Source organism: Phoca vitulina, unplaced genomic scaffold, assembly GCF_004348235.1.
Source record: "Phoca vitulina isolate PV1807 unplaced genomic scaffold, GSC_HSeal_1.0 scaffold67, whole genome shotgun sequence".
In the NCBI taxonomy this organism is placed as follows: Eukaryota; Metazoa; Chordata; class Mammalia; order Carnivora; family Phocidae; genus Phoca; species Phoca vitulina.
Window position 1 is genome coordinate 1,266,888 of NW_022589770.1, and position 21,476 is coordinate 1,288,363.

The 21,476-nt window shown below is 41.9% G+C and overlaps 1 protein-coding gene and 1 long non-coding RNA gene across 4 annotated transcripts in view; one reads left to right on the forward strand and one right to left on the reverse strand.

The window, feature by feature from the left end:
- Positions 1 to 4,919, reverse strand: part of LOC116624480 — a 57,063-nt gene extending 52,144 nt beyond the window's left edge. The window contains exons 1-2 of one of the 2 annotated variants that reach the window (XR_004297897.1): positions 4,292 to 4,651; positions 2,870 to 3,043 (exon numbers count right to left, since the gene is read on the reverse strand). This is a non-coding gene — a long non-coding RNA (uncharacterized LOC116624480). Of the gene's footprint in view, positions 1 to 2,869; positions 3,044 to 4,291 lie in introns of both variants that reach the window. The other variant, XR_004297898.1, reaches the window with a different exon arrangement.
- A 136-nt stretch (positions 4,920 to 5,055) lies between these two features.
- SLC24A2 (solute carrier family 24 member 2) overlaps positions 5,056 to 21,476 on the forward strand; it is a 247,885-nt gene continuing 231,464 nt past the window's right edge. For both annotated transcript variants that reach the window (XM_032392464.1, XM_032392465.1), the window contains exons 1-2: positions 5,056 to 5,228; positions 7,071 to 8,154. In XM_032392464.1, the coding sequence (XP_032248355.1) occupies positions 7,225 to 8,154 (930 nt within the window). In that variant the 5' untranslated portion in view covers positions 5,056 to 5,228; positions 7,071 to 7,224. The remainder of the gene's footprint in view (positions 5,229 to 7,070; positions 8,155 to 21,476) is intronic.

Here is a 21,476-nt window from a genome sequence, read left to right on the forward strand (position 1 = left end):
GAGAGCCACTTAATATTGGGCAAGCTACTTAACTTCACTGAGCCTCAGTTTCTTCATCTGTAAAATGGGAATAATAGTGATAAAAGTCATGAGCTAGAAGAGATAAATGAAAACTTGTTCAGGGCAGCTATGCAACATATGTTAGTTCCCTTTGTTTGTTCCTGTTCTCCACTGTGGTAGCCATTAGTGCCGGCCACCAAATCTTTCCCAAGCACATAGTGCAACTGTACCTTCTTGCTCTCTTGAAAATATGGCCAGATGCTTTGCTTTGGCCAATGATCTCTGAACAGCAGTAATGCGTCACTTCCCAGCTAAAGCTTTAAAATCGAGTACAATGCATCTTTTTCCTCTGGTGGCAACTGGCAATGTTCCAGATAGTGACCAGCCTGGAGTCAGGAGTGAGCATGACATGGCAAAATTCACAAAGAACAGGTAGCATAAATAAACAAAAACCTTTGTTTCTAGCCACTGTGAGTTTTGAGCTCTTTGTTACTGTGGCAGAACCTGCACCTCCTGATGGACTCATTCTCCTTTGAGTAACTGCATTTGCCATCAACTCATTAAATCATGCCACAGATATGTGTTGAACAAATGCCAAGCACTGTGTTAGATGCTGGGAAATGCAGGATACTGATTCTTGTCCTCAAGAAGCTCAAAGGAAGGGGCGCCTGGCTGGCTCAGTCATTAAGCGTCTGCCTTCGGCTCAGGTCATGATCCCAGTGTGCTGGGATCGAGCCCAGCATTTGGCTCCCTGCTCCCCGGAAACCTGCTTCTCCCTCTCCCACTCCCCCTGCTTGTGTTCCCTTTTTCACTGTCAAATAAATAAATAAAAATCTTTAAAAAAAAAAAAAAAAAGAAGCTCAAAGGAAGAAGGAAAGAAGAGGGGCATTGTCAGGAGTCTTTTAAAAATATCCCTCCAAAAAAATAAAAATAAAAATAAAAATATCCCTCCATTGATGCTAATATTGAATGAGAGTCAAGGATGAGAATTACTGCTTTTGTGCATAGGGAATCCTTCCTTTGTGCCCTGATTACCTGCAGATATTAGTAACAGAAAGGGTGGGATTTTAATGAAAGAAAGGAAGAAGGTTGTGTGTTGGGAGGAGAATGAAAAAAGAGGTGGTTAAACTGACAAAGTAAAAAGTGAGTATTTCATGTTGTCTCTTGGTTGCCCACAACTTCCTGGCTCAGCTATCTCTCTTCCACTTTCCTCTCATGAAATTTACTAGAACATTTTTCCTTTAGACTGAATATCAAGTGAAAAACAATATAGAATTGCTTATTATAACTTTAGAGCCATTTACTTTTTAAAAATTCTCAATTTATTATGGAAAAGATATGAAATAAAAAGCCCAAAACAATAAATTTCTAATGGTGAAATTGTAGGCACAGTGCCAATTGGAGGTGTCATTTTGGGTGGAAGCAAGGGGAACTCACCAATCCTATCATACACCATGCCATCCTATGTTTCTATGTTTCTATCTAAACGATACGGGTGCTTAGTAAATTATTAATTAATAGCCCTTTGGCAGTTTTCATTAAGGTTTTTCTCTGAGGTTTTATCCTGTTCTTTCATTTGGAACCTATTCCTCTGCTTCTTCATTTTCCCTGACTCTCTGTGTTGGTTTCTACGCATTAGATGAAATAGCCAACTCTTCCAGTCTGGAAGGAGTGGCCTCATATAAGAGATGAACCTTATTGTTCAACCTTGTCCTAGCTCTTCCTTATCTCTCAAACCTTTGTGATTGTCCAAGCAGCCTATTTTATTTGTAGCTGTAGTTCAGGGAGTGCCAAGACCTATCAGTGTCCCAGAGCAGAGGATCTCAGCCCAGAGATGCAGGCTGATTAGAAGCCAGACCCTCAGGTACCAGCTTTTAAAGTATGCAAATATATACAGTCCTACGGGGCCACAAGTGTAAGCGCCACAGGCCACCAGTGCTAAGTGACCTAGACGTGTCCTTGGCAAACGTCACAAAAATCGGGGGTCCAGACAAGTGTATGAGCCTCTATAGGAGATACCTGGGAGCTGTAGCGAGGCAGAGAGAGAGCACAGAGAGGGTATGCACTGGTCTAGACCCTTAGATGTATGCCAAACGTCAAGCCTGCCCCTCAGGCCAAAGCTCCAGAACAAGCAAATGAGCCTCTTGCACAGAAAGACTGAGGGTGTGCTTCAGGCTGCTGTCTGGGCAGAGCCCTGGGGTTGGGGGCGGGGGGGGGGGGGCGCACCCCGGAGGGGGGGAGGTGCACAGCCTGCCAAGAACTAGCTCTTTGATTGTTCCAGGCCTGTGGCAGAGGGAGCGTGTAGAGACGGCACCCACCCAGGAAAGAAAAACCAAAGAAGGAGAAGTCTAGGATTAAAAACAAACACCGGAAGAACACAAAGAAGATGGCGCGGGACCCTGCCGACGCAAGACAGGAGCAGAGCGAAAGAGGGCGCCTGCCAGGCTCCCACCCAGGACAGCATCCCCGTAGGCCCCCACATGTGTGTCAGACAGGGTGCCTGCCCCTCAGGGCGAAGCTCCAGGACACGCGAGGGGCCTCCCCCACAGGAAATCCCGGCGCCCCTGAACCAGGGTTTCTGCCCTGGGCCCTGGGGCGGCGAAGTCGGAGCGAGCCCTTTAAGAGCTGCTTCTCAGGTCATCACAGCCTTGCGGGGCTCGTGGGTGCGAAACCCATTGGTTTTCAAGGCTAAATGTTTCGGGGGGACTTGTCTCTCAGGTGCAGGTCTTTAAAGGAGGGGTGCCTTGCTAGGGGGTTCAAAGCCCTCAGCTCCTCAGGGAGAAGGCCTGGGTTTTGAGTTGCCTCCGCAAGGTCGGTCCTCCCACCCAGGGTGGGGGTCCTGGCAAGACTGTGTCCCAGCCTCTCTTACCTGACAAGTAGGAGTCTCTCAGCCAATGTTTCTGGGTACTTTTTTGTTTTTTGTTTTTTGTTTTCAGACAAAGTTGTTCCCCATGCAGCTGTAGATTCGGTGCGTTTGCGGGGGGAGGTGAGTTCAGGATCCTCTTAGGTCTCCATCTTGAACCGGAACCTGGTTCCTTTCTCCCTTTGGCAGTTTTATATTAAAAAGACCTTATTAGCTTAAGGATGATCCTGCGCTTTTTAAAATTCATTGTTGATTTTTGAAAGGCTCCCCTCCAGAATTACAAGAAGAGCTCAACATTCTTAACTGGTAATTACCAATGACTCCTATACATTCTATGTTCAAAGAAATCAGTTAATAAAAGGGTAAATATGATGCCAGCTAATGTTTATACTTATGCAGGTATCTAAAAAAATAAAGAGTTGGTGCTTTATAGTTGTAGGAATATTAATAAAAATATATTACAATTTTCTTCTCTTAAGCAGAACCTTGTATAGAAGATCCAGTCCCCACCCCCACCCCACCCCATGTAGCCAGAGACATCCACTGCATCAGAGAATATTAGGATTGTTAGACCAGGAAAATAAAGACAAAGGCAGAGTAAAAGTATAGCCTAACTGGTTACCCTGAAGTCCATTCTGTATTTAGAAAAGGCAAAATAAATGCATGTTGTTCTCTTTTCTCTAAAACAGCTTCAAAATAATGAGCTCATTCCCTTTTATTCCTCAACAGTGACCAATCAACTGAGTTGCTTTAGAATCATTAGGAACTTAACAGATATAATCATATTTGATGTGTTTGAAATAATGGCAATTATTATGAATTTTGGGTGCTCAAAATGACCCAACCTTGCCTAGTGGGAACCTATTTTGATTGATTCTTCAGTCCTTTTGACACAACCCTGGTAGTGGTTGATAGCTTCCTTGCTTTCTGTAAATATTTACAGATAAAATGTCTGGGATTTGCTTTAAAATGATGGCACAGGAAAAAGAGGTAGAGATGAAACAGGATTGGCCATGGGTTGATAATTGCCCCATGGAGGTTCCTTACACTATCCTCTTACATTTGTATATGTCTGAAATTTCCAAAATAAAAAGTAAAGATTAAAAAAGTTCAGCCTGTGACTTCCAAAATAGGACCCTGAAATCCTTAGTAAGACAGTAGTCTTAAATGCCTGGTTTTGATGGGAGAAAAAGGGCTTTGTCAGTTTCCAACGCTTCCCTTGATTTACCAAGACAAAGTATAGAGATCTGAACCTAAGAGTTTTCCTCAAAATCAAAGGTAGTGAGCTTTCTGGATATGAGGACATTCCCCCCAGCCCCAGGAAGGCATGAAACCCCCCCTAAGTCAGAAAAGAGGAGGAGGGTGGAGGGTGAAGAGAGTAGAAAACGGTGAACTGAAAGCCCCAAAGGTTTTTTTCCTGGTGGGTACCTCTTGACAGTTTTGGTCTTGGTCACAGGGCTGCCTAAAAACGGCTTCTGAGGGTAACCTGTTTGTCTCATCTTCTTCCACTCTTTAGCGCAGATTCTTGCCTCTGATCCCCAAAAAGACTGACTCAATTTCTTGGGGTCCAGGAAATCTTGCTTTCCAAACAGGTCAGGAAAGAGCACTGGGCTGGGAGTCCAGAAGCCAGCATGTGAGCCCTGTGACTCAAAAGGACACCGTTTTGGGTCTCAGTTTCATCACCCATTAAATGAAAGTTCAGCCCGCAAGACTCAAGATCCTTCAGTGTCCCAACCTTCCAAACCCGAGATTGCAGGACTCCTGGGCCTGAACACACAGCCCTGCAGGCCTTTATGCCTTTTCACGGAACGTCTTTTCCACCATTACACATTACACAGCCTCCTAAAGAAATAGATGACGGCTGTCACTTTTTGCAGCTAATTGGGAGATGAGGTGCCCCGCAATAGAGAAACCCCAAAGTTGGCAGCACTTTCAGGCTTTGGGAATCAGGCGCGTCACCGACCTGTATGATTTCTCCTCTCTGTCCTTGCTCGCCAGCAAATCCTGACCCCCGTCCCCACTGCGGAGAAATCTCCTAAGAGACGGCTGCCGGCGTAGCCTCTGCGCCCAGGAGGCGTGGAGCAGAGGGCGCGGGAGCTGAGCGCGCTGCGGCCACGCTCCCCGCGCAGAGACGAGAGGGAGGGGCCGGCGGGGGCCGGGCAGCACCAGGGGCGGCGCGCGGGGCTCGCAGCGGCTCAGTCTCCTCCCGAGCCCAGCCCCGGCCGGCGAGAGCGGCGGCGAGCGCGAGCCGGAGCCGGAGACCGGGCCTCGGAGCAGGGAGGCGGAGGGCCAGAGAAAGCGGCGGACCCGAGTGGAGGGCCGCGCTCGGGCCCCCGCCGCGTGCGTGTCCTCCTGGCGGATCCCGGTAAGTGCGGGCGGCCGAGTCCCCGCCAGCCTCCAGGCTTGGTGGCCGCAGTGGTCGTTGTCCCCAGATCCGGTGGCTCGCATCCCGCTGCTGCACCACAAGCTCACAGGTGGCTCCGCGGTGGACGTGGGGGCCCGAGGCCCCGCAAGGAGTTAGCGAACTCTCTCCGCTCAGGGTCGCGGTTTCCGAGCCCCCGGCGTCTTCCACCCCAACCACCCTTGCTTCCGGCTCCGAGGTGGGGGGCGCGGCGGGGCAGGGCCTGCCGTCGGGGTAAGACACGCCAGAGGAAAGCTCCCCTTCCCCAAACCACCTACAAACGATTCGGGGAGATGCGGGCCAAGCGCCTTCCCCAGCTGCGTCCCTGCTTGCTCGTGGGGCGTCTGTCCTTTAGTTTTATTTTCCTATTAACCCACCAGGGAAAGTTTGGGACCACACAAGGCAAAGTTGGGGCGCGGCTGGGGGTGCACTTCTCTGGCAGAGGCAGCTCCGGTGGAGTGGAGCGGCGGGTTTGCAGGTGGAACCGGCTCGCTGGAGCTGATCCTGCGCCCTGGGAGTTGAGTCTGTCCCTGCCGGTAGCCCTGGCCAGGCATTGTGACAATCCCCGGAGCCCTGTGAGTCGCTTAATCTTTGGTGCTAAGCGTCGACATCTGCAGCCAGCCGAGAATCTCTGTGATGGGTAGCAGCATCTTAGCCTGGTTTGACTTGTGTTCTTGCTCTGCTCTGCAAACCTGAGCTGCGGCTAATCCCAGTGTTTAAATGGCGTGTGTTTAATTAGCTTATTTTACACCTGGGATGATCTCAGCGAGCCTCTAAAATGAAATCGTTGATATAAAAAGCAACAACAGTGTTTATAAAGAAAAATTTAAATAGGAACCTTCAGAATAGCCGCTGTCGTGTCTAGATATCTAGTTTTACCCATCTCTGTGGGATAGAGAATGAAAACTGCTTGAATATCTAACCTACTAGAAGAGTCAGTGTTGGGGCTATTTTTGTCAGATTTTGTGGACAGAGGTATTGCTGCAGCTTGCATATTGTTTACGAAATACACATTGAGTCTCTAGAAATAGCCTACTTGTTAGGAGTTGTTTGATTTACTATGTTGTCTATTTTACACATGACTTAAGGTTGTTTTTAAAAATAAGCTTTAGCTGAAAACAATATCTAGATGTTTAGGGAAGACAGTCCATGTCACCAGAACATTCTTTTGTGAACTTAAAATTTTAAAGGGCTATTTTTCTGCATCAGACATAGGAGAAGCTTTTCATGAAAAATAAGATGCTGAGGTCTTTATGTGTATAGGAAAAGAGTGCTATCTCCTCCGACACTCAGTGCTTTCAAATGATAGATTAGATCAGAAAAGCGTGCCTTTAACTGGAATTACATAATTAGGCTGAAAGAAAACACAATGAGTAATTATTGGTTGTCAAGTACTTAGTTCTAAAAGAAGTGGTATCTTTTATCACTGGGCGGTTGTTACATGATTAAAGGTGGGATAAACTGATAGATTTTCATCTACAAATTTTTTTATATTTAACACACACATCTACATAGTCTAACCAACATTGGATTTACCAAAATGTTTGAGTTTATAAATACATGATTGTTATTAAGTGCTTACTAGGTGCCACATCTTATTCTAAGTGTCTCATCCTCAAAGCAGTCCTTGGTGGCAGGTGCTGTAATTGTTCTTATTTCTGAGATGGGGAAACAGAGGCACAGAGAAGTTACATAACTTACCCAAGGTCAAACACAGGATGGGACTTTATCATACCCACAAAGTTCTTTTTGTAGAAAAGACGTGATTTTGTCATTTACCTCTCCTTGTTTTAATTTTCCTTTAAGCGTAAATGTCGAAAATATTTCCTGTGAAGCATAAGAACCCCTGATTGTGGAAGGCCCCACAAGCACCATTGACCGTAAAGTGAAGAAAAGTATGAGAGAACCGTCTGGTTGAGTCTACAATCAGAAGACCACCACATCCACAAGAAGACCCAGGATGGATCTGCACCAAAGCACTGCCATCCCTTTCCTTGAGAAATGGTGTTTGGAGAAGTCACTGTCTGGCTTCAGGAGACATTATAATGTCAGGAAAAAACTGAAGTTAGTTCGAATCTTGGGCCTTCTCATGGGCCTAGTAGCCATTAGCACTGTCCCATTTTCAATCAGTGCCTTTTCTGAGACAGAGACACAGAGCACAGAAGAGGTTGTTGTTGCAAGTGGCCCCAGCGCGGCACACGGTCACCGTCAGAGAACTCTCTTAGATTTAAATGACAAGATTCTGGATTATACTCCACAGCCACCTCTTTCTCAGGAAGGCACGTCTGAGAACACTACAGATCATGCCCAAGGAGACTACCCAAGAGACATCTTCTCCCTCGAGGAGCGAAGAAAAGGCGCCATCATTCTGCACGTCATTGGAATGATCTACATGTTCATAGCCTTAGCCATTGTCTGTGATGAGTTCTTTGTCCCTTCTTTGACTGTCATCACTGAGAAATTGGGCATCTCTGATGATGTGGCCGGAGCCACCTTCATGGCTGCGGGGGGCTCAGCCCCAGAACTTTTCACATCTCTCATAGGGGTATTTATTGCTCACAGCAATGTTGGCATAGGCACAATCGTGGGCTCAGCAGTGTTCAATATCCTCTTTGTTATTGGCATGTGTGCTCTGTTTTCTAGAGAAATCTTAAACCTGACATGGTGGCCACTCTTTCGGGATGTGTCCTTCTACATCGTTGACTTGATCATGCTGATCATATTTTTCCTGGATAATGTTATCATGTGGTGGGAAAGCTTGCTTCTCTTAACAGCTTACTTCGGCTATGTGGTTTTCATGAAATTCAACGTCCAAGTAGAAAGATGGGTGAAGCAAATGATAAATCGCAATAAAGTCGTCAAGGTGACAGCACCAGAGACCCAAGCAAAGGTTGGTGGTGGCGGTTATTTATTTAATGTTCTGAATAATTATGTTTTCGAGATCTGCCACTTTTTTTAATGGGATGGTGTTTGGGGCTAGTGTGGATAGCAGATTGCTTTGGGGCAGTGGGAAAACATAATTTGGGGATATCCTGGTGGTTATCTCCTAAGTTCTCAAGCTCCTGGCTTCAGAGTAAAACACTGATAAATATACGTTATGTAAGTATCCCAGAGTGGACTCAACAGTTATTTACATCTGGAAGTAGGCATAATGATTTTGTGAGCCATTGAATTTTCACGGGAGAGTGTGTGTATGTGTAGCTTAGCAAATTGCAGGTATTTTTTTTTAAGTAGGCACATGACAATGGTCAAGAACCATCTCTTTAAAGATGTTTAAGGAAGAAAGTTTGTTTGTGTCACCAGAGCTGTACCTTTAAGTCAGCAGCAGGGCCCAGAAGGACTGGTCATTGGAATGGTCACGGCCATTTTTCTTGATCCACATGATGATCTTCAGACCACTTGACCAGGAGCTGATGGAGATCCATGAGGGGGAGTCATTGCCAAGCCCTGCTGTCTGTCTCCATGGCTTGATGACCCATTTTGCATGCCATGATAAACATCAGCCAAGATAATTTTACAGTAGAATTTCAGGGAGTTTTCATGAGAAGAGTGGCCATCCTTCCACTTAGGTGGTGAGCAAATTGGTATAGCGCTGAGAATAAATTGATCTGCTAAAACGTAAAGTAATTTTTTTAAATAATGGATAAACAACACCAGTAAAATCTTATGTTAAGTATAGTAATGAAGTTCTGATTCATATCCTAACATTGGAATGTTGTCTCTGAATGTAATTTTAAACAGAAAACCAAAATACATATGCAGATTTTTCATACTAGCATCTGGGAAAAATCTCATGTATGCAAAAAACAGATGTTGAGTGGAGGGTGAGATATTTTATCAAAAAAATAAAAGATATTAACTTAGCATAATTCCTTTATGTTCAGGTTGGATGACCACCCATCATTTTTGTAGCAACCATGACATGGAAGCAAAAAAACCCCAAAACACCAGTAATATTGCTGTTTATTATGTGTAAAAGAAAAATGTTTTCTACTATATTTTTTTCTGACATTTCACTCTGTATGGTTGTTTGTTAGAAACTGTAGTAAAAAAAAAAAGTCATTTAGCAGTAGACATGGCAAGTAAGCATTCAGATGTTAGAACTGAATACACATCCTTGAGGGCATTGTTGGACCCCTCTCCCTGCTCTAATTTTGTAGCCAAAATGATGATCCCTCAAGCCTGATTGCTAGTTTGAGCAGTTCACATTAATAATCTATGTGTTTATTTCAGTTAGAGTACTTAATAATTGCCAAGGGAAAGACATATTTTTTTTAGAGTCAAGGAAACAATTTGGTGTCTTATAAATATCCTGGGCACATCAAGGGTAAAAAGTCTTTTCGAGGGCTTAGTATATTTTTGTTTTGTTACACAACAGTGGAACTTCACTAACTTAATCACAGATTCTGCTGAAGGTTATACTGACAACATTTGTGATAAAGCAATTTGCAGAGCAATCTGATGGTGTATTTAAGATTGCAGGGGGATTTTATATTCTGATTTGAGGAGGAGCTGATTTTGTGCATTTGGGAATAACTTTTTAAATACAGTTTACAGGCAATATTTAATCAGTTGTAAACCATTCATTAAAGTAGCTCTGGCAGGATCTTTACCTACTACAGTAGGTGACTGTCATGTCAATTTTATGATATTTAAAAGTCAGCAGCTTAGGTTGACAATCCTTAACAGTAGTTATTCAAATCCATAATTTAGTGCTATGCTTAATATTGTGCAGTTTTTAAATTTGGAAGTTCTGGATTTACCTAATTAAAAAAGAAAGTAGATTAGATTCATGTCTATTTCTCCTGTTTCTTATTTTCCCCCCAAAATATGTTCATTGTATTATTTCCCTTGTTAGCACTGAATAGCTTTAATTTATTCCTTTTAATCGTTCTTATTTCTTTTGGCATTCAGTAACTAAATTGAACTATAAATTATCACAGGGATAGAATTTTTTTAAGCATAGCTATGTCTTGTTTGGTGTTCCTCAAAAATGCTAGAACACATTTTTAGGAGGAACAGTGTATAATGATAGGTGATTTCCTTCAGGAAATTTCACCTTGCCAGTTTCACTTTTGAAGTATTGTTGGGGGAAAAAAAATTTGTTTCAGCAGTTAGTCTTTATCATATGCCTGATTTCAGAATCTTATGACCAAGCACTGAACATAATGTGTCCCAAAGAGGGATGAGTCCTTGAATGTGGCCATCTAGTTCTCTAACCGGCAGAGTAGATTTCTGACTACATACCCCACCATCCTACAGAAACCAGTGCTTCTGATATCATCAAACCTTGCAGGAAAGAGACCCTAACCCAAGTGCAGCCCTCAATGAAGTCTTCATGGAGAGGAATGTGCTGTAGAAGAATTTAGGAAGCAAAATACTCAGCATGTTTTTGTGTTTGTCTTTGTACAACTATGGAGAATGGGAGTTTGGGAAACTAGAGGAAACATATTTTAGATGTTCTTGTACAAATCATCCGTGATTCTTGCTAAAAAATCATCAACTCTCCTGGGCTTTGGGCAGTGAACTGTTTTGGAAACTATTTGCTTCATAGACAAGTTGAAAATTCTAATTTGTTTCCATTATTGAGGATATATATCATGGGGCAATTGGGAAGCATGGAAAAATGTGAGCTGCGTTTTTTTTCATAGTGACGGTAATAGTTTCTCATCTCATTTAATTTTTACACCCTGTGTGTGGTTTTTATTTGTCATTACTATTATTTCTTTTAGTGATAATAATATCCTTTTTAAAAAGTTGTGTGGTATCATGACAGGGTAAATAGATCTGGGGCTTTGACTCAGGGTAAAAAAAGATTTTGACCTCAGTGTGTAATCAGCCTGGTGATCTCAGAAGTTATATAAATTCTCTGAGCCTCGGTTTCCTAATTTGAACATGAAAATAATAATGCCTACTTCATGGAGCTAGGAAAACTATTAAATGAAGAAATGAATGCTAAGCAGCTAACATGGTCCTTGGCAAATGTGGGTTATTCAATAAATGTTAGTTCTTTTCCTTTTATCGTCTCTTCTTAAATGAAAAGTAAGTCAAAATAAATTTTTTTTTTAAGATTTATTTATTTACTTGAGAGAGAGAGTGTGCATGTGAGCGGGGGGAGGGGCGGAGGGAGAGGGAAAGAGAGACTCTCAAGCAAACTCCATGCTGAGCACAGAGCCTGATGTGGGGCTCCATCCCACAACCCTGAGACCTCAAGAGTCCAACGTTCAACCAACTGAGCTACCCAAGCATCCCTAAAATACATTATTTTAAATTCAAGAATTTCACATTTTTAAAAACTGGAATTCATGCCAGTGAATCACTGAGTTAAGCAGGTCATTGTCTCCCTTAGGGGCATAGGCTATTTGTCATAGTATGATATTTATAAGCCCTCGTTCACATACAGTGAATATATGCAGACCAGCTATTATCATAAACTCTAAGGAAACCTCCAAATGCATTTATTGTCCTGAAATTTTATTGTGTAGACTTTTGCTTGAAATAAGTAGGCCATTAACTGGGGTTAAGAAATATCGATGCTGAGCAGAGATTTTTGTTTTCAGGGTATTCTTATTTATAAATGATTGGGACTCTCTTCTAAAAACCTCTCCATGGCTGGTCAGGAATAACTCTGAATCCTGCAGGATGTGAAGCAGTGGAATCTCAGGGCATCCAGAGCATTTTGCTGTGTTTCTGGCCTGGCTGCTGAAGGTCCCTTGATCTGTTCCGTGCTAGGCCATCATTGGCCTAGAAAGCAGCTGTCCATGGTATTTAACTTCTTCTTAGATTTGGCATTATAATCTGACAGCAAGTTAGCCCAGTTCTAATGAAGGAATGGTCTAAATAAAGAGGCTTAAGACTGGATCGTTGAAGAGTAGGCTAGTTAGTAATTTAGGTGTGCTTTGCTTTATTCAGTTTGTATGTTCCTGAAAAGTTGTTTGTAAATAGAGTTTTTGTGGTTCAAATTGTTATTAATGTTCATGAGAAAAACAAAATTAAAACAATACTATAAATATTCCTCACAAGGTGAAGTCATTCTTATAAGGTGCTAAACCATCAATAATTTTATCAGTACAAATGTGTAGGTCCAAGCTTGCTTATGGCACAGAAGATACTATATATTCAATTTTTGTTTCCCCTCCTAATAAATAAATGAGTAAAATGAATGTACAAACTTCAAGGAAGGTAAAGTAAGATCATCCTTCTAATAAATAAATGGATAGGATTACTTCATAGACTTGGAAACTCTCTGTCCTCTCAAGAAAGAAACTTTAGGCGTTAAAATTCTTAACTGACTAGATGTCTGTGAATGTAGTATGTTTATCTAGGGATATAGAATGGTGCTCTTTTCCTTGCTTTGTTTCCTTCTACTTATATTAAAAGCAAACCCTTTGGTTACTGCATGTGATTCAGAGAGTGAAAAGGCATTTCAACAGACCCAGAAAGCCCAGCAGATTTTAATACACAGAAGTCAGATTAGCTGTGGCTTTTCATCCTTGCTTCTCTGATTTCTCCAGCAAGAGAGGACCTAAACTTTATGAATCCAGGCAATCTTGAGAGCAAGGATTTACCACCATTTCCCTTCCTTCCTCCCTTCTTCCTTCGTCTATTTTTCCTACCCCCCCAATTCCTCTCTTCCCGTTTTCTTTCCTTTTCTCTGTCTGTCTGTCTCTCTTTCTGGTAGAACCAGATTATTTGTATTTTAACTTTAACAAGGAATGGGATTGCTATGTTAAACTGTTCTTTGGCTGGGGCGCCTGGGTGGCTCAGTTGTTAAGGTCTGCCTTCGGCTCAGGTCATGATCCCTGGGCCCTGGGATCGAGCCCCGCATCAAGCCCCACATCGAGCCCCGCATCGAGCCCTTCATCGAGCCCCGTATTGGGCTCCCTGCTCCGTGGGAAGCCTGCTTCTCCCTCTCGCACTACCCCTGCTTGTGTTCCCTCTCTCGCTGTGTCTCTCTGTCAAATAAATAAATAAAATCTTAAAAAAAAAACCAAAAAACCTGTTCTTTGGCTGTTGGGGAGGCAAGTACATCTTCAGTGTGGATGGTTTCATTTTTTCATTCTTTTATTTTCAACCTTCTTTTGTTTTAAATAAGTCCCTAGTAAGCAGAATATAGCAAGCAGAATATAGTAAGCAGAATATAGCTACATTTTGCTTAATTCAGTTTGACAATCATTATCTTTTAACTGGAAAGTTTAGTGTATTTATATTGATTGTCATTATTGTTACATTTGGATTCTTTCTATTATGCTACTTTATACTTTCTATCCGTTCTGATCTTTCTGTTTCTTTTTTTTTTTTTGGAGAAGGAGGAGCATTGAATTTTTTTCCCTAAATTTCTTTTTCCCTAAGTGTGGGATTTATACACTCTATTTCTATTCTTTTAGTGTTGGCCTATAAATTTTAATATGTATAGCTAACTTAACATAGTATAGGTTAATTACACTCCTGACAAACAACCTAAGGACCTTAGAACATTTTAACCTTATCACCTCTCCCCTGCTATATATGATTTGAAGTCCATGATTTAAGTTCTACCTTCATGTTTTATAACAGCTTTATTGAGGTATAACTTCACTTTTTTAACCCTACAAATTACATTGTCATCATGTCATCAGTGTTTTTAGATTTAACCATTTTTTACCAGCTTTTCCCCTCCTCATTCTTTTCCCCATTTCAGACATTTTTCTATGAGTTTTTTTTCCTCTACTGACTTACATTTTTTATAAGTTCCTTTAGCAAGAATCTGTTAATAGTAAATGCTCCTGTTTGTATTTGCTTAGAGATGTATTTCACTTTTAATCCTGAAAGACAGTGTGGGTAGAAAATTATTTTCTCATTTGACTTTGAAAATTATATTCCATTATCTCTGACTTCCATTTTTGCTGTTGAAAAAAACTGGTGTCAGTGTAAATGTTGGTCCTTTGTGAGAAATCTGTCTTTTCTTTTTGACTACATTTAGGGTTTTCTCTTTGTTTCTGGTGGTTAGCATTTTCCTTATGCCATGTCAGGCATTGTTTTCTTACTTATTTATCCCCTACTTGTGATTCAGTAGACTTCCTGAATTTGCAGATTGATGTATTCCACCAATTTCAACTCTACTTCATTCTTCCTATGGTCTTCTAGAATTCTGATTAAACAGATGCCCCATCTCAACCCATTCACCACATCTTGTAACTGCTCCTCTTTCTCAGTCTCTGTTCCTCATTCTGCTCCTTTCTTTATGTGAACCTCCTAGTTTCTAATTTTCTCTTCAATTTTGTCTAATCTGCTCTCAAGCTTATCCATTAAGTTTCTAATATTATTATAGTTTTCATTTCTAGAAGTTTTTTTGTGGCTCTTTCATATCTGTCAGGTTGACTTTCATTGTTTCTTATTCCTTAATCATTTATTGACTTATTTCTTTAGAAATGTTAAATTGATTTCTATTTCATAATCAATATTCCTAGTGACAATATCCTTGCAGGTCTAGTGTTGCTGTTTTATTGATTCTCGATCATGTAGTTGCTTTCTTACATATGTAGTGACTTAAAAACAAAACAAACAAACAAAAAAATACATTGAATTCCTATTCCTTGGAACTTTACCCATGGGAAGTCATTGAGGCCTGGGTTTTAAGTGTGTTCCTCTGAATAGGACTGTATTTGTTCTTCAGGCAAGTGCCTGATAGCACAACCAGACTGGCATCATTCTAACCTAAATGTTTGACTTTTTTTCTACCCAGGTAGTGTGAATTCAGACTCCAAACCATGTGAGTGAGCCAGTGGTAGAAATTCTTAAAGGAGACTCCTCTCTCTCTCTCTTTTTTCAATATCACTTAAAACCAAGACCAAAATAGGCACAGCCTACTGTTTCCCATTGCTAGGCAGGTTTTTTTTTTTCCCCCTTATTCACCTGCTAAGAATATCAACCCTTCATTTTTAGCTTACTGGGAGTGGAGGTCTCTGAATTACCTCCTCCCTACTAGGCCCTTGTTGTAGCTTCTAAAAACCTAGTCTTTGGCCACTGGAGAATGGCAAGTACTTTGAGGGCAAAGCAATACAGACCCCCCTGGATTTGCTAACTTGGTGTTGTTGGTTCTAAGAAACCCCTGACTCCTCACTAACATAGTTAGATAATTTTATTTTTTTTTAAAGATTTTATTTATTCATTTGAGACACAGAGATACACAGAGAGAGAGAGCATGAGCAGGGAGAGAGGCAGAGGGAGAGTGAGAAGCAAGCTTCCCGCTGAGCCAGGAGCCCGATGCGGGGCTCGATCCCAGGACCCTGGGATCATGACCTGAGCCGAAGGCGGACGCTTAACCATCTGAGCCACCCAGGCGCCCCTAGATAATTTTAAAAAATATATAATATCCAACATTTTGGGGTATGATATACTGAGAATGGTTTCTCTGAATATTTGGTCCATTATATTGCCAGAAATATATGTTTCAGACTATGGGTTTGTCAAAAGATAATGCATATAACAAGAGATACTGATACGGAATTTTAATTGAGTACTCATAGAGGGTACTGAGAGTGTAGCCTAACCATCTCAATAAAGCTTCTCATCAACAAAAATCCTACCAATGGCAAATTTTGAGTCAAATCTAAGAGGCAATTCTAACAGTTATTTGGGGCCACTTTAAATTTACCTTTTAAATAATATTTTTACCGGATACTGAAAGTAATATATTCATTGTACAGGATTATAAAAACACATCAAAATATAAAAAGATTTAAAAGAGCCCATCATCTCTTCATTGCACCATCCAAAAATAATTCTGCACATTTGCATGTATTCTTCCAGACTTTTCTCACATACACATATACACACACGTATATTCACATATATATCTAAGTATTTAGATAAACTGGAATGATACTGGACATGCATAACCCTAAACTTGAGTGTATAACATTTTAGTTTTTTATTTATTTGAGAGAGAGAGAGGCACGTGCATAAGCAGGGGGAGAGGCGGATGGAGAAGCAGACTCCTCACTGAGTGGGGAAGCCCAGCTCGGGGTTCCATCCCAGGACCCCGGAATCATGAACTGAGCTGAAGGCAGATGCTTAGCCAACTGAACCACCCAAGTTCCCCACATTTTAGTTTTTTTTTTTTAACTTGACTATGAGCATTTCCTCATATCATTAAATGTAATTCATTGTTTAGTATTATTGTAAAATAAAAAGTCATTTTCATATTATAAAATGTTGCAAATATGTCACTACTATTAAAAAAATGCTATAACAAATAGCCTTATACACACATTTCTGATTTCAGAGAAACAGGAATTCTGGATCAAAGTTTATGAGCTTTTTAAATGTTCTGTTATATTGTGACATACTTGGTAGTGTAGACTAGTATGATTTTTAATGTTTTTATGTTTTCACAGTGAAACAGCATTTCGTTGTTTTAATTTGCATTTCTTTGATTAATTGGGAGGTTGAGTCTGGAAAAATACATTTATTGAGAATTAATTTTTTAATAGGTTGCCAGTTTGCTGTATATCCTTTGTGTCATTTTTAAAGTTTTCTGTGATGACTCAAAGATCTCTTACAAGTATATGTTGAGAATCACAGACGTTAGCTTTCATCCCTCCCCATGATTTCCACACCCAAATAAAGCCAGGAGGTTTTTGTGTTTTTTGTTTTAAAGGATGAATTATTTTGTAATTTTTTTTTTTTAAAGATTTTGTTTATTTATTTATTTGACAGAGAGAGAGAAACAGCATGAGAGGGGATAGGGTCAGAGGGAGAAGCAGACTCCCTGCTGAGCCAGGAACCCGATGTGGGACTCGATCCCAGGACTCCAGGATCATGACCCGAGCCGAAGGCAGTCGCCCAACCAACTGAGCCACCCAGGCGCCCCAAGGATGAATTATTTTGAAGGAGGCCTTGTGACTCAGGAGTTGGGAGATGAAGTTCCCAGGGACTGGCTATGCAAACCTTGGGTAGGGAGGAGCCTGTACCACCTAAGACCCTATTTTCTCATCTGGAAAATGGGAGACTAAATGACCTAAACGTTGCTTCCAGCTTATCATTTCTGTCCTTGGAAACTCTAGTGTATACTACATGGAGTACTCTAACTGTGTCAAAGTAATAACTTAATACATTTACCTAAAACAGAAGACCAGACTCTAACCACACCCATACCACAAAACTCTGTTTCTAAATTGGCTTACCTGCGCTATTTTCACACAAACGACTTATTGGCTTGGCTTGGGCATGTGGTGGGAGGTAGTTCTTCCAGTCACAAGAACGACTTGCATGGGAGAAAGTCGTTTGAAGTTTACAGCGGGATTCTAGACCTGCTCAGCATTTGTGGCTTCTAGCTGGGAGAACTCACCTTGGCAGCTGCATGTGCATCCCTGGGATGCTTGTCTCACAGTCAAGAGAAGAGAGAGGTCTCAAAACTGGTCATGTGCTTCATACGAGGTCCTTACTCCACCAACACCCTGAAATAGAGATCATCTCCACCTGTACCTCAGAAACCTGAGGGTCAGGAAACATAAGTGATTGCCTGAGGTCCCAGTTGAGTGGTATTAAACTGCATTTGAACTTGGGTCTGACTCCTAAATGTCTGCTCCTTTTCCTGGTGCTTCTCACTGGACAGTTGGGGATAAACACGAAGCAAACCTCCAAATTAGATTCATATTACATATTAGGCTCCATTCAGTTAGTGACTTCCAAATATTTTTTACCATGACCTCCACTAAGAAATCCATATTCCATTCTAACCCATCGTGTTACATAGCATAGCACATGCTCTATAACATAGGCTTACATACACATATAAAAATAAAATCTAAGTATGATGCATTTTTTATTGCTTAAATTTTCCATATTATCAAAAATACCAGTTTCAACCCTCTAAAGTAATGTCATGACCCACCAATGAGTTGTCACCTGAGTTTTAAAAAATAGTATCATGTTAAGAAATTTTTCTTTTCTCCTCTTCCTCCTTGCAGGGCTGCCCTGCAAAGCTGTGCTAGTTTACTGCACAAGGGCATCTTTCTGATCAAGGGGATGAATAGGGACAGAAATTCAGACATCACTCTGCTGGATAAGCTGTGTGCGTTGGTCTGGAACTGTGGTTGCCCAGAGAAAGGGGTGTCTTTTCTTCATTCAACCAAAGTGCCCTTTGGGCTGGTGGTGGCTTTGCCCCACACCCTCAACTTCTCCTTTTTATAATTGACTATTTAGAGTTTCAGAGCTATGAATCCACAGGGACCCTTATGTGGATGTAAATCCATGCTGATTTTCATGGTTGGGACTGTTTCAGCCACGTAAATCCATGCTGATTTTCGTGGTTGGGACGGTTTCAGCCATTAATCCACATGTTATCTTGGCTTCCTCTCCAAGCACACACACTGTCCGTGTTCAGCTGGGTCACTTCAGCCCTCTGACCAGTGCAGATTTCTGCAGAGTCCTAAAATGCCAGCATCTACCAAGTTGTGTCTTGCTCTCTGGCTCTGACATAGACTGATTGCAGGGGAAAGAAGGGGCAGATCAAAGCATGATATGCTCCCTGAGCCTCGACTCATCCTTGTTGCCCAGTGAGCTTGTCATTGGGTGGAAAAGAAATGTGGATGAAACAGGGAGATGAAATCAGAGGAAAGCAGAACCTTGGCAAGAAGACCAAAGCTGCATTTCAATTAGGTTGGTTTCCTTTTTTTCAGAGGCTGGATTTGTAAGCAAAATGATGCAAACATGGTTCCCGTGCTGGTAAAAGCTAGTGGGTTTGGAAAGGGTCTGGGCACCAGGCGGTAGTAAAGCCATGCTTACAGCTTTAAAGGATACACTCAGAATCCACATTGGCTGGAACCAAGCCTCGTGAGATGATGTCCTTTTCATCCCACACTGTGGTGGTCTAACCCTGGTCCAGGCACTTTTGCCCCAAACGTCTCCTCTTTGACAATAAAGAGGCCAGTTTATCTCCTAGATCCCCACCAGTTCTGATAACTCCGTGCTTTTCTATTTCTTTTTTTAAGATTTTATTTATCCATTTGAGAGAGAGAGAGAGCAAATGAGTGGGCAGATGGAGAGGGAGAAGCAGGCTCCTCACTGAGCAGGGAGCCCGACAACGGGGCTCGATTCCAGGATCACAACCCGAGCCCAAGGCCAGTGCTTAACCGACTGAGCCACCCAGGCGCCCCTGTGCTTCTTGATGAATGGGAAAGAAACAAGTATATGCCTGTAATTATGGACTGGCCAATAGAGGAGGTGATCAGGTAATGAAGCCCTGAACTTGCCTCCTTCCAAGGGCTTTTCCAATTAAGGAACCCAATTGGAGCGGATTAGTTCCTTTGGAGGGGGTAATGAGGGCTTCTTTACCCATCCGTAGGAGCTTCCCGGAAAGGGCCGAGTTTCCGGTGTGTGGTAAGTCCCTTTCTCTCTTACTGTTTGATGGACGTTGAGCTGAGCAAGCAGGCTGCTGGTAGAAACACAGGTTTCACCTTTAGCAGCCATCTTTCTCCCACTTAAAACTGCTCATCTGTTGCCCTAACCCCTCAAGTCGGCTGAGTTGGTTTCATTTTTCCATGCCACCTGATAGCAGTTAAATACATGTCGAACCACTTCTGTTATTTTAGGCCTGTGGTAGACCCGAGCATTGGTGTGTTCCAGAAACTTGGGACTTTGTTTTCTGAGATGAAGTATGACAGTGAAGGTTTAACATGATGGAATTATTATTTAAGTCTGGGATAGAGTGTGACCATCCTAGCTGGACAATCTTGGGCAAGTTACTTAACCTCTCTGGACTTACTTTACTTATCTATAAATTCGGAAAAATAATAGAATTTTCTTCATAGAGAGGCTGTGAATTTTGATGAGACTGCACAGGAAAAGTGCTCAGCAGAATACCGCCCCACCTGCCTACCCAAAGATGCCCTACTTCTGGCCTCTTTTCCTCTGAGTCCCTTCCCTGCGCCACTAGCCTGCTGTCCCTAAGTCCAGTGTCTGTACCCGCACTCCCAGCTCCCCAGCGTGTTTTCCTCCTGTCATTTCAGGACCTTGCCACCATGCCTCCCATGCAGGCATATGAAGGGGCAGTTGCCCCAACTAATCCCTAACTAATAGCTAAATCCTTGGTGTTCAGACTTGAACCTGCTTTCCCTCTGTTCTTGCAGAGGATTAAGAGAGGAGCAGTTTCCCTATCTATGAAACTGAACCTCACTCAGCTGTGAAAATCTCCTGAGCCCTCCTGTCACTGCCTTATAAATGCATTTACTCTTTTCTTATGTGCACGATCAATATTTCATCTTAGCTTGTCATGTCTCCATGTCACGGCTATACCTGATGTTGGTTTGTCAGCATCTGTGTTTTCTGTCTTGGATTCAGTCACTGCCCTTGACTCAGGGACTAACCAATCCCATTTGTAGTATTTGTTCCCAGGCTCATAGGTAAGAGTGCAAAGGGCACCTAATGCCCTGTGAGAGATGTTGGGAATGGTAGTGATGAGTGTTTGTGATAAAAAGTCTGGGTCTGGAAAAAAAAAATCGTACCATGAATGGCTTATGTATTAAAGTCGAGCGGCAAACAACAAATTTCCAACTTAGGAAATAGCAGTCATTTGAAATTCCCCAGTCCCCTCAAGTTGCAAGTATGGGTGTCAGGATGGGTAAGGGCCCCCAATTCTAAAAGTCAGATCACTCCAGCTGTAGCTTTAAGAAGCTTTTTTTTTTGAGATATAATTGATTATAGAATTTATTTATAAATAAATAAAATATTTATTATATAGAATTCTAATTTACCATCGGATTTACCCTAAGTGTACAATTCAGTGGTTCTTAGTATATTCACAGAATTGTAAAACCAGCATCACTATCTAATTTTAGAACATTTTCATCACCCCAAAAAAGAAACCTTATGCCTATTAGTAGTGATTCCTCCTTTTCTCTCTCCCCATAGATTAGTAGCCACCAATCTACTTTCTGTTGTTTTAGATTTGTCTGTTCTGGACATTTCATAGAAATGGAATCATGTGTCTGACTTCTCTCACTTAGCATACTGTTTTTGAGGTTCATCCATGTTGTAGCCTTTTTATGGCTGAATATTCCCCCGCACAGCTAGACCACATTTTGCTTATCCATTCATCAGTTTATGAACACTGAGATTATTTACATGTGGGGGGTCATCATGAATAATGTTGCTATGAACATTTACGTACAAGTTTTTTGTGGATGTATGTTTTCAGTTCTCTTTGGTCTATACTTAGGAGTGGAATTG